The sequence below is a fragment of the Scyliorhinus canicula genome, chromosome 10 (genome assembly GCF_902713615.1).
Source record: "Scyliorhinus canicula chromosome 10, sScyCan1.1, whole genome shotgun sequence".
In the NCBI taxonomy this organism is placed as follows: domain Eukaryota; kingdom Metazoa; phylum Chordata; class Chondrichthyes; order Carcharhiniformes; family Scyliorhinidae; genus Scyliorhinus; species Scyliorhinus canicula.
In genome coordinates this window covers 71,584,165-71,596,913 of record NC_052155.1, presented here as the reverse complement: position 1 = coordinate 71,596,913, position 12,749 = coordinate 71,584,165, and the positions used below count along the sequence as shown (strand labels likewise).

General features: G+C 43.9%; 1 protein-coding gene across 3 annotated transcripts in view; it reads left to right on the top strand.

Annotated features, from left to right (window-relative positions):
* Nucleotides 1-12,749, top strand: part of si:dkey-181m9.8 (E3 ubiquitin-protein ligase RNF31) — a 104,004-nt gene that overhangs the window by 33,877 nt on the left and 57,378 nt on the right. For all 3 annotated transcript variants that reach the window (XM_038809166.1, XM_038809165.1, XM_038809164.1), the window contains 7 exons: nucleotides 680-799; nucleotides 2,676-2,942; nucleotides 3,724-3,887; nucleotides 4,100-4,297; nucleotides 5,781-5,960; nucleotides 6,552-6,650; nucleotides 7,952-8,041. In XM_038809166.1, the coding sequence (XP_038665094.1) occupies nucleotides 680-799; nucleotides 2,676-2,942; nucleotides 3,724-3,887; nucleotides 4,100-4,297; nucleotides 5,781-5,960; nucleotides 6,552-6,650; nucleotides 7,952-8,041 (1,118 nt within the window). The remainder of the gene's footprint in view (nucleotides 1-679; nucleotides 800-2,675; nucleotides 2,943-3,723; nucleotides 3,888-4,099; nucleotides 4,298-5,780; nucleotides 5,961-6,551; nucleotides 6,651-7,951; nucleotides 8,042-12,749) is intronic.

Genomic DNA, 12,749 nt, shown 5'->3' with positions numbered 1-12,749 from the left:
TTCCCTGTGTGGCCGCAACTTCCATAAATAGGCTTGTTGACATGTAGAATAAAAGTGAACCTGAGTTGTTAACCTACACCTTGGTACTCCAAATGTGATGACCTGGGTTTTCTGCCCTTTTGCCTGCTAGCCTGTGATGTTTCATGTATTGTAGTGAATTGGATTGACGGCATGGTGACACTGCTGTCTCATAGTGCCAAGGATCTGGGTTCGATTCCAATGATTGTGTGGAGTTTGTACGTTCTCCCCGTGCCTGTGTGGACTTCCTCTGGGTGCTCTGGTTTCCTCCCACAGTGCAAAGATGCGCAGGCTAGGTGGATTGGCCTGATAAATTGCCTCTTCGTGGCCAAAAATGTGCAGGCTAGTGGATTGGCCATGCCCAATGCTCAGAGGGTTGTTGGGCTAAATCAGGGGAGCTGGCTTAGGTAGAATGCTGTTTCGGATGGTGGGTGCAGACTTGATGGGCCAAATGGCCTCCTTCTGTACTGTAGGAATTCTATGGATAAAACATTACAGGCCAACAGGCACAGCAGCATAAAAATCCAAGCTTTTGTATTACCAGACTGCCATAAGAAGCATTTAACTTTGAATCTGGGATTGTCAGATTGTGTTGTTAATCTTCATTGCATTTTGAACCATTTGCTTGAAATGTTATATTCTTGTTTCCTTTATTTGATAGATAATGCAGTGAAGAAGAAAATGGATTCCGTAGAACAAACCGTGGACCTCTTTCAAGACTTGCAGCTGGACAAAGTGCTTCATATATTTAACTTTGCAACATCTTCCCAAAACAAACAAGGTAGCTCTAGTAGATTACAACAATCAACCTGAAATTTGAAGTGCTTAAATTAAGTAACTACCTTGTTTACACCTTATCCTGCAAACTGGCTTATCATAGAATTTACAGTGCAGAAGGAGGCCATTCGGCCCATCGAGTCTGCACCGGCCCTTGGAAAGGGCACCCTATCTAAGCCCACTCCTCCACCCTATCCCCATAACACAGTAACTCTATCTACCCTTTTTGGACACTAAGGGCAATTTATCATGGCCACTCCACCTAACCTGCACATCTTTGGACTGTGGGAGGAAACCGGAGCACCCGGAGGAAACCCACCCAGACACGGGAAGAACGTGCAGACTCCACACAGACAGTGACCCAAGCCGGGAATCGAACCTGGGACCCTGGAGCTGTGAAGCAATTGTGCTAACCACAAAGGCAATTACCTCGTGGATTCTACCGCTATTTGCCTCCAGTAGACTGCCTGGTTTCCTGAGGACTGGAAACCCAACTGCCTGTGGTTAAAACTAGACTTTATTTTTAAAGTGAAGGCTTGCATGCGATTGGTCAAGCATCAATTGTCTCACCTTGATTAAAACTGGAGGCGGGTGAGTTTGAGGCAGATTTGGTTCCTATTACAATTTATTTTTGCATTTTAACCTCTGACACGACCCCAACCCACTTGGCTTTCGAAGTTGAAGTTCGATCTCACACTTTTCGATGTTTGAAGTTGTTCTATTGCTGGCTTTTAGAATTAAATTGCTGATTGCAGTTGAATGTTTAGAAAGTTCCCATCAGTGAAAAAATCTATTCTAAGAAATTACTTGGCTGCTTAAATAAGTATGTATAAGACCTGTATCAATGGAGTGCAGTGTGCAGTTGGCATTCAGCTGCTAAATGACTGTACATTGCACTAAGTTCAGTCAGAAATAAAGGGCGGGATTCTCCAACACCCCGTCGGGTCGGAGAATCCCGGGGGGGGGGGCACGAATCCCACCCTGACGCCGGCTGCCATATTCTCCGGCGCTGTTTTTCAGGCGGGGTGATGCCACGCCGGTTGGGGGCCGTTGGCATGGCACCTCCTGCAATTCTCCAGTCCCAATGGACCGAGCGGCCGTCGTTTTTGGCCAGTCCCGCCAGCGTGGGTTATGCATGGTCCCATACGGCGGGATGTGGCAGGTAAGTTGGCTGGGACGGTCCTCGGGGGGGGGGGGGGGGGGGGGGGGCATGGGGGGAATCTGACCCCAGGGGTGGGGGGCCCCCACGGTGGCCTGGCCTGCGATCGATCTGCGGGCGGGCCTGTGCCATGGGGGCACTCCTTCCTTCCGCGCCGGCCCCTGTAGGGCTCAGCCAAGGCTGGCGCGGAGAAGAGGACACCCCCCCCCCCCGGTGCATGCACCAAAACACTCTGGCGGATCCACACACGCGTGAGATCACGCCGGCCCTTTGGCGCATGCGTGAACTTGCGCAGTGCCTTCAGTGCCAGCTGGAGCGGCACGAACCTATCCGGTGTCCACGGAGAATTCTGAACTTTCGGGGGGCTGTTGACGCCGGGGTGGTTGGCGCCGGTTCTCCCGCTGGCGTGGGGACTTAGTCCCCAGACGGGAGAATCCCGCTGAAAATCTATGCGTGCACTTAAATGCATATTCAAAGTTCTACTGCTTGGCTGTTAATTTTTTTAGCATTAAGATAGTTTGGATTGGAATACTCTTTTAATGCTGAAAAGTCTCAGAAAGTGCCCAGATGGTTTATCCTGGGGAATTCCAGAACAGTGAATCAGTTTGGATTTATTACATGTCAGCTGCTGCAAACTAAAACTTGTGCAATGTCGCCGAATGGGGATCTGATGGCCAAACTGTCATGCAGATGTTAAAATAACATGCTTTGTTTCTTGAAGGTGTGGCTGATACTTGTTCTTCTGGTTGGATTGAATCGGAAGATGCAAAACCTTTGAGTTTACGCGATGCTCATTATTCAAGCAATTTTCAGGATAAACGGAAGCTGCACGTGCTTAACATTCCTGTTGAGTTTCCCTGCCACAGGATGAAAGATAAGCTTACCATATTCTTCCAAAGACCTACAAACGGCGGTGGGGAAATAGTCGATTTTCAATATCCGACTAGAGTTCCAGGGTCTGCTATTATCACGTTTGGTGATGCCAAAGGTATTGTATGTTTGAAGTATGACGAGGTGTTGCTAAACAGTAATGCAGGATTTTACTTTTTACACTCATCTACATACTTCTTTGAATGAAAAGATTTTAAAGTCAAATTAAGATGTATCCTTTGTGTTGTAAATGCCAACAACTGTGAAATAGCGCCATAATTCAACAGGCTGTATTAACAACTATTATGTTAAGAACATGATCAACCTTGAGTGCTTCCAGTGTTTATTTAGGCAGCTTACAGCTTAGTAACTCCTCAAAGCTGACTCACAAATAATATTGTGTTATAATAAAGTAATATTTACCTTTTTAAGCAAATATTTTAAGAGTGAACCACCAGAAATGCTTCACTGCAATTCTGTTTAAAAAGAGGGCCGGATATGGCACACTCTTCAATGAAGACACATCTTTAACTTGCCAATAAGACTTTTTGAATGATAGAAAAGGTATACCTGATAATTTTTCAGCAAGAAGCTGCATTTTTTCAGCAACTTCATAATCATGCATGAGGCAGTGTAACAATAACTTACAAATTGCAATAACATTTGATTGCAAATTGACAGTCTGATAATGTTACTAGTGTAAGCTGTTGGCAAACTGACTTTTAAAGCAAATGTCAAGAAATCCATTTATTTTTGGTTCCTACCACCGAGAAAAATAAAATTTAACAGACTCGACAAGGTTAAATACAGATACAGGTACACAGTATCTTCTCTTTCTGCCCTGGAAGTTGAAAACATATTCACTGACCCAAAATATATTGAACTTGTTTTCTATTTAGTTGCGGAAAGAGTTGTCCAACAGGAACATCGTGTGATCACCATCAATAATAAAAACTTCTCCATAAAGGTGAAGTTGTATGATGAGAAAGATGATGTGTTAGCTAAAGATAGCACTGGAGCTAAAATTCTCCCTGTGGATATGGTACATTCCCACGAACCTTGGGTAGGTAAATTCAAATATCAAAATATTAGTGCTTGTGAACTAGGATTGCAGTTTCCTTTAGTTCATTGTGTTTTAATACCTCCTTATTAACTGTAATAGCAGGTGTCCTGTCGAAAGTACGTATGCGATCATTGTGATATAGATGCTCTGACACCTCAAAGAAAGTTTTTTTGTCTTAATTACAACAAGATTTTTGTTTTATCAATTCATAGCTCGATTTATCATTGATTCCTGTCAATCTGCCAAGGGAAAAGTCGGACATTTTCCAGAGATTACTGAGCCTTCAAGACCAGAATTTCAGTACTGAGGATGTGATGGAAGCTGTGCAGTCTGGTTTAAATTACGAATCAGCTTTGCGGTATCTTTCTCATGAGTGTCCTATTTGCAGAGAACATGTATCTTTTAACAAGGTATGGTATAATGTATAGAATTCTTGGCGTTGATGTGAAATGCAGAGCAAAATATATGCACTCACTTGCTTTTACAAAATCTGTGACCCATGCAGTACACTTGTACTCTGTTCAGAGCTGAAAGGGTTAAGTTCTGCCATTATGATTTATGTATCCAAGACACAAAGAAAAATCATCAGTCCCATATGTGTTTGCTCAATCACATCAGTCAGCAGATTTAATTCCCGTGATTCCACCATCCAGCCTGCAGAAACGAACTCCACCCTTGTGACACTGAGAAACATGTCAGTGGCATCAGAACCAATTAACCACTGAGCACTGGGTAGGGCAAAGACATTTGAGCCAATTCATTGGCCACAAGCCAAGTCAATCAAAACGAAGCATCACTGATATCTTCTGGATTTTTCCTGCTTGATTTAAAGATACAGACTGCATTAAAGTCATAGGTTCATTACTCATCTATGGTTGGTAAGAGAAAAAAATAAAAGAAAGGGGAAATAAGGGAATAAACCGGGAAAAAACAGGAGGGACCCTTACAATATATCTCAATTGTGCTTTGTAGGCACTGGTGAAATTACTACTGAAAGTATCAGATTAGAGTGAATTTACTTAATAAAAAATATATTAAGTGTGAAAATGTTCGATTCGAGGGACTAATCAATGGCATTCAGTTTCAAAACAGTACCAGCAATACCACTCAGCAGGGCCACTTTGAAGGTTTATGCGGAAAATACCGAAATTGACATTGGTATACTATGGGTGGCCTTTTGAGTTGAGCCTTAAGGTAAATTGCTGAGACATAGTAGAGAGCGATGCTGTACCTGCACCTAACATGCTGCACCCAATTGTAATTGCTTGACGAAGGTACTGATAGCCTTATTGCTCTGAAATCTGTTGCCTTGCTCAAAACGAAAAATCACCAGATGATTTAAAGGAGTAAAGAGGGGAATTTATCAGTAAACATCTTTTAGACCCTCATTGAATTTAAGAGACGTTTTCTTATTCGTTAAGTGTCCTAATCAATCAGAGTGTAAAGCATTCTGTTTTACATTATGTGATGCAAAGATGTTAATGTGCTATTGTTTTAAAATGCACACTGTTGCTTTGCAAGTATTTGAAAAATATGCATATAGACCAGTGGAAATAAGAGTATTCAATGACAGCCACAGCAGCTTCTCAGCATCCTCTCAATCCCAAGTTAGACTCCTGGCCAATAATCACTTGTACCTATCAATTATGTTTAATGTATGATTTTTGAACTACAGACATTGCTCTTCTAATGTAATAAAATGTGTCCTTTCTATGCACTATGCAATTATTAATTCTGGATTATTTTTTTTCAGACTTGATTGTGAAAGTGGCATAATGACTGTTGTCTTTCTCTGGTTTATTTAAATTAAATGCCTACGTTAAACCAGACTAATTATTTTGGTTTGTTGTTTAAATGTCACATTGGTTTAAAATCCTGATTTTATTTCTGTAGATTGTCACAATGACGCAGTGTAACTGTTCGTTCTGTGAAGACTGCTTTAGGAACTATTTTACATCTGTCATAAAGGAGAAAAATATTGTGAATGTGGTTTGCCCGATGTGCAGCATACCTGATCTGAAAAGTCACCAACTCCAAGAGGATGTGGAGTACTTCAATTTATTGGATATTCAGGTTAGTTTTAAAATGCGGGAGGAAAAATCCAGAGAGGAAAATAGCATCCGAATCTTAGTCCAGGAAGTGAGTTGGGTAACTATATTAATAAGAATAACCAGTGGAAGGCACAAAAGCCCGATCTGGCAAACAATGCAAAATAGTAGAATACTTCAGAGAGTCACAGGTACAGAAATGGAATTAATTTTATATTTTCCTTTTTGCTTTCATTATTTGAGTTTTTTTTGTGAGAAGGACAGAAGTTTGTCACATTTATTTCAAAATGAAACCGATCCACTTAAACGCATCAGATGTTTTGCAAACTGTAAAACATTTAATACTCAGTTGCTCACTGGTGATTTGAAACCTAAATACGAACATTATCTATTTTGTGCTTTTATGTTAAATTTGTTGTCAGACCTCTTCAGGGTGAAAATGGGAAAGAATTTGAAGTGCGCCTCTTCCTACTAAACTTCTGAAAACAATTTTGGAAAATTCTGTGCTTTTAAAAATTAAATTCTTGTCTGTGTATCTTAGGCTTTATCAAAAATATATTCATTTTGGTTAACTGAAATACCTGTGTAAATTTTTTAAAATATCCATATATAATAGATTCGTCACTATCTTGAGAAAGAAGTCCATGAGTTGTTTCAAAGAAAGCTTCGAGACCGAACTCTGATGGAAATGCCCAACTTCAGATGGTGTGCACATGTAAGAATGTTTTGCAGCTGTCCCATTTTAATCTGGAAAAGTTTTTAAAAACTGATGTAAACGGAGATTTGACTTTTGTAATAATCTGTACTTCTCTGTTGGATTTTTACTTCTTTAATATGGTAATGGTCACCAACTTTTGTGGTTGCAATGTATCTTGCTCGTGACCACAAGACAGTGAGTGTTGGTAGATTATTTGGTTGATTTACCACTATCTAGATACTTTATTCCTTTATGATGTACTGGGAAATCATCAGGGTGAATGCTTAATTTATTCCTCTCTGGTCTAGGCTGTGGTGGCACGGTAGCACATTGGTTAGCATTGTTGATTCAGTGCCAGGGTCCAGGGTTCGATTCCCGCTTGGGTCACTGTCTGTGTCTGGAGTCTGCATGTTCTCCCTGTGTCTGTGTGGGTTTCCTCTGGGTACTCCGGCTTCCTCCCACAAGTCCAGAAAGACACAGCTTGTTAGGTGAATTGGACATTCTGAATTCTTCCTCTGTGTACCCGAACTGCGCCGGAGTGTGGCAACTGGGGGATTTTTACAGTAACTTCATTGCAATGTTAATGTAAGCCTACTTGTGACAATAATAAAGATTATTATTAGAAGCTGTTAAGAGTTACCCCAGTTTGTATTGGCTGAGTTCATCTCATCAGGTGCAAACTAGGAACCTTTCCTTCTAGTTTATGGGACTCTGTACAAAACTGGGCAATACAATTTATCCACTGAGCCCAGCGGAACCACACTTCTCTATTGAAATGTATTGTTTATTTGCCGCACATTCCCATGCACCTCCATTTTAAATTTCAGAAGATTCCACTATTTCTACAAGACTGTAGACTCTAGAGTTAGGGACAGTGCAGATTTAATTGTGAGTGTAACTAACTCTGAGTCACATCATGCACAGCCGCAGTTTTGCAACTCATGGTTACAAAATGACAATTTTTAAAAAATGTGTGATTGTGTTGCATCTTTTTTGATCAATTTAATTACAAGATTAGCTACACTGGTTCTTTAATATCAAGAGTTTGTATTTGAATTGCTCCATGATCTCTGTATCAAATCTGTGGAGGTTGACATGACATTAATCATTGTGGCTTCAAATGATGAACTATTGTATAGATAGGCAGGCATGTCCTTGAATAATGGATGTGGATCACAGTTGTTGACTTCTTTGTGGTTGAGTCAAAATTATTTAACCAAATTTGGAACACAAATGGATTAGTAACTTTATAACAATAAACTATGTTTTATTAGGAACATGGTTTCTATGCTAAATGTTACATTGTTTCTTTCTTTCAGTGTTCCTTTGGACTGTTGCATGAGGTGGATAGATTGAGAATGGATTGCCCTTCTTGTAAAAAAAGCACATGCTTCCAGTGCAAGATTCCGGTAAGTAATTTATCAGACTAGACAATTCTTCATGTTTGGGTGATCTTCATTCCCCAGAATGCGCTGCCCTGGTCGGGTAATACCAACATCCTGAGCTAGGGCTCTACATATTGCCCAGCCCGATCAGGGTGAGTGCATGAAACCCCCGGGTTTTGCAAGTCCTGCAAAATATTTTTTTGGCCTTTCCTCGGGACGACCACGCGGGCTCCCCACAGGAGGATGCCATCTTCTACACTGAACTCCTCTTGCTTAGTTGTGAATGTTCGCAGTTCTTCTGGAAGTTTCCCCTGTCGTCCCCCATGTCGGACGATGTGGTGCAATTTTGCCAATGTAGGTTCCTTTTCAGTCCATGCATAAATTTATGAGGCCATGACAGGAAACACAACTTGGTTTGCTACTGGTAGGGTCAGGGGAGCGTATCGGAAGTGAGAGTCAGCATACGCAATCTGTTCGCCTGGGTGATTGCATTTGTATTGTGCTAACTGCAAAGCCCATTTCTAGGCTATTGGCGGTATCCTTTTATCTACTTTGAAAAGGCAGAGTAAGGGCTTGTGGTCCATGATTATTGCAAAATGACATCCATAGACGTATTGGTGAACTGCAAAGATCACGGACAGTCCTTCCTTTTTTATTTGAGTCTGGTGGCACTCTGCATCAGCCAAGGTTCTTGATGCGTAGGCTATTGGCCACTCTGTCCCATCGTCACTATGTCCACCGATGGGCCAACACTATCCCGATGCCATATGGGGAGGCGTCACACAAGAGGATTCGTGGTTTTGACGGGTCATAATGCTTTAGTAGTCTGGAGGATAATAGCTGCCACTTTACTCAGTCAAATGCCTCTTTTTGTGGCGCCTTCCATGCCCATTTTTGGTGCTTCTTTAGGAGCGCATGCAGAGGCACCAGTATGGTTGCCAGATTTGGAATAAATCCTCCATTATAATTAGCGAGCCTTATTTCTGTTATGTTCTCGGGCTTTGTTGCCCGCTTGATGGCTTGGACTTTCTCTTCTACCAGGCGTAACCTGTCTTTGTCAACCCGGTATCCCAGGTGTATGACTTATTTTGCCTGGAAGACATGCTTGCCTCTTTTCAGGCAGACACCTACTTCCGAGAATCTACAAAGGGCTTCTTCTAAGTTCGGAATCATAGAATTTGCAGGCCATTTGGCCCATCACGCCTGCACCAGCCCTTGGAAAGAGCACCCTACTTACGCCTACACCTCCACCCTATCATGGTAACCCAGTAACCCCACCTAACCCTTTGGACACTCAGGACAATTCAGCATGGCCAATCCACCTAACCTGCACTTCTTTGGACAGTGGGAGGAAACCGGAGCACGCAGAGGAAACCCATGCAGACAAGAGAAGAAAGTGCAAGCTCCACACACACAGTAAGCCGAGCCCGTATTGGATCTATGACCATGGAGCTGTGAGGCAGCAGTGCTAACCATGTGCCACCAAACCTGCTTCTCGGAGGCTCCTATAATATGCACGACATCCAGGTATACAAACACCCTGGAGAGCCTTTGAAGAATGCCTTCCATTACCACCTCAAAATTTTCACATGTGGACGACACCCCAGATGGGAGCCCGGTGTAGTCGTACAAACCCCTGTGGGTGTTAGTGGTTATGTATTTTCTGGACGCCATGCCCAACTCCAACTAGAGATATGCATGGTTCATGTCCAGCTTTGTGAAAGAATGGTCCTCAACCAACTTTGCATATAGGTCTTCCATGCATCTCTTTCTCCAAAAAAAAGAGGGCAGCACGGTAGCATTGTGGATAGCACAATCGCTTCACAGCTCCAAGGTCCCAGGTTCGATTCCGGCTTGGGTCACTGTCTGTGCGGAGTCTACACATCCTCCCCATGTGTGCTCCAGTTTCCTCCCACAGTCCAAAGATGTGCAGGTTAGGTGGGTTGGCCATGATAAATTGCCCTTAGTGTCCAAAATTGCCCTTAGTGTTGGATGGGGTTACTGGGTTATGGGGATAGGGTGAAGGTGTTAACCTTGGGTAGGGTGCTCTTTCCAGGAGCCGGTGCAGACTCGATGGACCGAATGGCCTCCTTCTGCACTGTAAATTCTATGATCTATGATCTATGCTTAGCATGGGGTACCTGTCCAAATGGGAGGCATTGTTGACCGTCATTTTATAGTCGCCGCACAAGTGGGCGCAATTGTCCGGCTTCAGCTGGGACCACTGGGGATGCCCACTCTGCAAATTGGACCAGCCGTATAATCCCCAAGTTCTCTTGGTGGCTCAGCTCGCCGTCCACCTTTGACAGCAAGGCGTATGGGACTGGACGGGCATTGAAATATTTGGGTTGGGCATCTGGGTCAATGTAAATTTTAGCCTTGGGCCCCTTTATCTCCCCGAGGCTTTCCTGGGAGACTTTGGGGCATTTTATCAGGACCACATACAGTTCGCCTGTACCCATTCTAAAGATCTGTTGCCATCTAAGCGGAGTCTCTGTAACCAGCCCAGAGGCTGGGTTGAGGTCCCTGCACCACTACTAGTGGCAGTCAAATTACTGTCCTTGGATAACCGGGATCATCGTAGTCCCAGTAATTGTCAGTGGTTCTCCGGTATATGTTGTCAATCGTGTCTTGGTATCCAACGAATGGCCGTGTACTTGGCGGGTTATCTTAATTGGGGCTACTTTAGGTGTCGTAATGCAATTTAGTTGCATGCGATCATCTTAATTGGGCTGGGAAATATGTAGAGCCCTGGCTCAGGATGCTTGTGCTTCCCGACCAGGGGAACGCGTTCGTTGATGATTCTGGTGCCCCACAGTTCCTGCGACTGCAAGTGTAGCACTGTTGGAGTCCTCTTCCTTGTCTTCAATGGAGATGTCTCGTTGGGCTGTGGTGGTTCTTGGCCAATGTGTCTTACCACGACATTGCTCGGGTGGCAACTGGGTCCCATAGGCCTCTTGGGGGGCATTACTCACCAGACAACGCGGTGTACATTGTTGTCCATGAAACCCTGGAGTCCCTGCTCTTCCTTTTCTGCGTTGTCACGTGAACGGGAAAGTTCTATAGCGTTTTTTATATCCAATGGCAGTTCTGCCAACCGTTTCCGTTGAGCCACCATGCTATTAATGCCACACACTAGGCGATCTTGCAACGTCTACGAGCGGGATGGGCCGTAGTCACAATGCTCATCCAGCCTGCAGAGACGTGTCAGGAATTCCATGACTGTTTCCCCTGGGGTTCCCCAGGCCACGTTGAACAGGTATCTCTATATAACCATTGATGATTTAGGGTCGTAATGATTCATGACAAACTCTATGAGTTCACTAAAGGTCTTCGAATCTGGTGCTGCCGGGTAGGTAAACTGAAAACTGGGGCTTGGCAGGCAGTCAGGCTTATAACCTTTTGCCGGTCATCTGCTATAATACCATTCGCCTGGAAGAAATACTGTATCTGAACCTGTACAATGGGTCCAATGTTCTACACCTGCATCAAAGGCCTCGAGCCTTCCAAAAAGTGGCATTTTGAAAATTTTGCCAACCTTGCTCTCGTTCTTGCTCAAGTGCGGTTTTGATGTCCAGATTCGCAGCCAAAAATTTTCCTTATCGGCAGATAGGAAGTCGGGAGACCCGAGGAGGAGAATCAAAATGGTAGTTTATTTTTAGCCAAATGAAAAGGCTGCAATGCGGCATACAGCATATAGGTCCCAGCCAGGACTACTGATCCTGCCAGTCCCATTCTGGGCAGCTTTTAAGGCTTGATTCCATGAGCCTCAGCTGATGGACCTTCGCCCATTAACGGAGAAGCTCGTATTCCATGGGGAGATCAATTGGGTTGTCCCTTTGTGTCTTGTGAGGGTTATTACATATTTAACTGAATGATGCAGGATCAGAGGGACCTGAGGATGCATACACCTTTGATGGAAGCTGGACGTATTGACGGTGGTTAGCAAAGCACTTGGGTTTCATAAATAGAGGCATTGGCCTGGATTTTCGGTTGTGCAGAGGCTGTGGGTTGTGGAGACGGGCTGAACTGAAGAACTACCTTAGTGCTCTGAGATTGTTGAAGTTTTAAAATATAATAAAACATAAAACAGCCCTCATGGCCCCACGTATTCCTCATTCCCTATCCATGCCAACCTATGCCCCTCTGTCCACCACCATGGTCCATCATTTCCTCCATGAAGACTCGTATGTCTTCTCATACCCTCCATGCCAACCTATGCCCAACCCATTCCCTCCAACCTTTTCCCTTTTCACCGTACCTTGTTAACTCACCCCGTATCAACCGTGGGTAGACATCTGGAGCCATGCTGAGATGAAACAATATAAATTCAAACAGTCTATTGCTGAAATTTGGAGCCAAAGAATTTACAAGCATCATTTTGAGCAGTTTGGTGGGGCATTTCCTGCTGGCTTTGTGGGTGAGATTCACCCACACTTTCTTTTGTGTATTGGGGAGTTTCTCCCCGGTCCAGCGCACACTTAGATTTTTTTCAGCAATGAGGAGCTGAACGCTTCAGCAAGACAATTGGCTACCGCTTTGATAGAGTTCCCTGATCTCTAAGTGAGCTTGAGTGTCCACCACACCCCTCCACCCACGGACAATGTCACTCTCCACTCACGATGGCAATACCCACACCCCCCAAGCCCCCCCCTCTCAGGACCTGTTTCCTTTACTCCCCCAACCTTTTATGAGGCCCCTTCATATCCGCCCTCTTCCCCCCCTCCCCCCC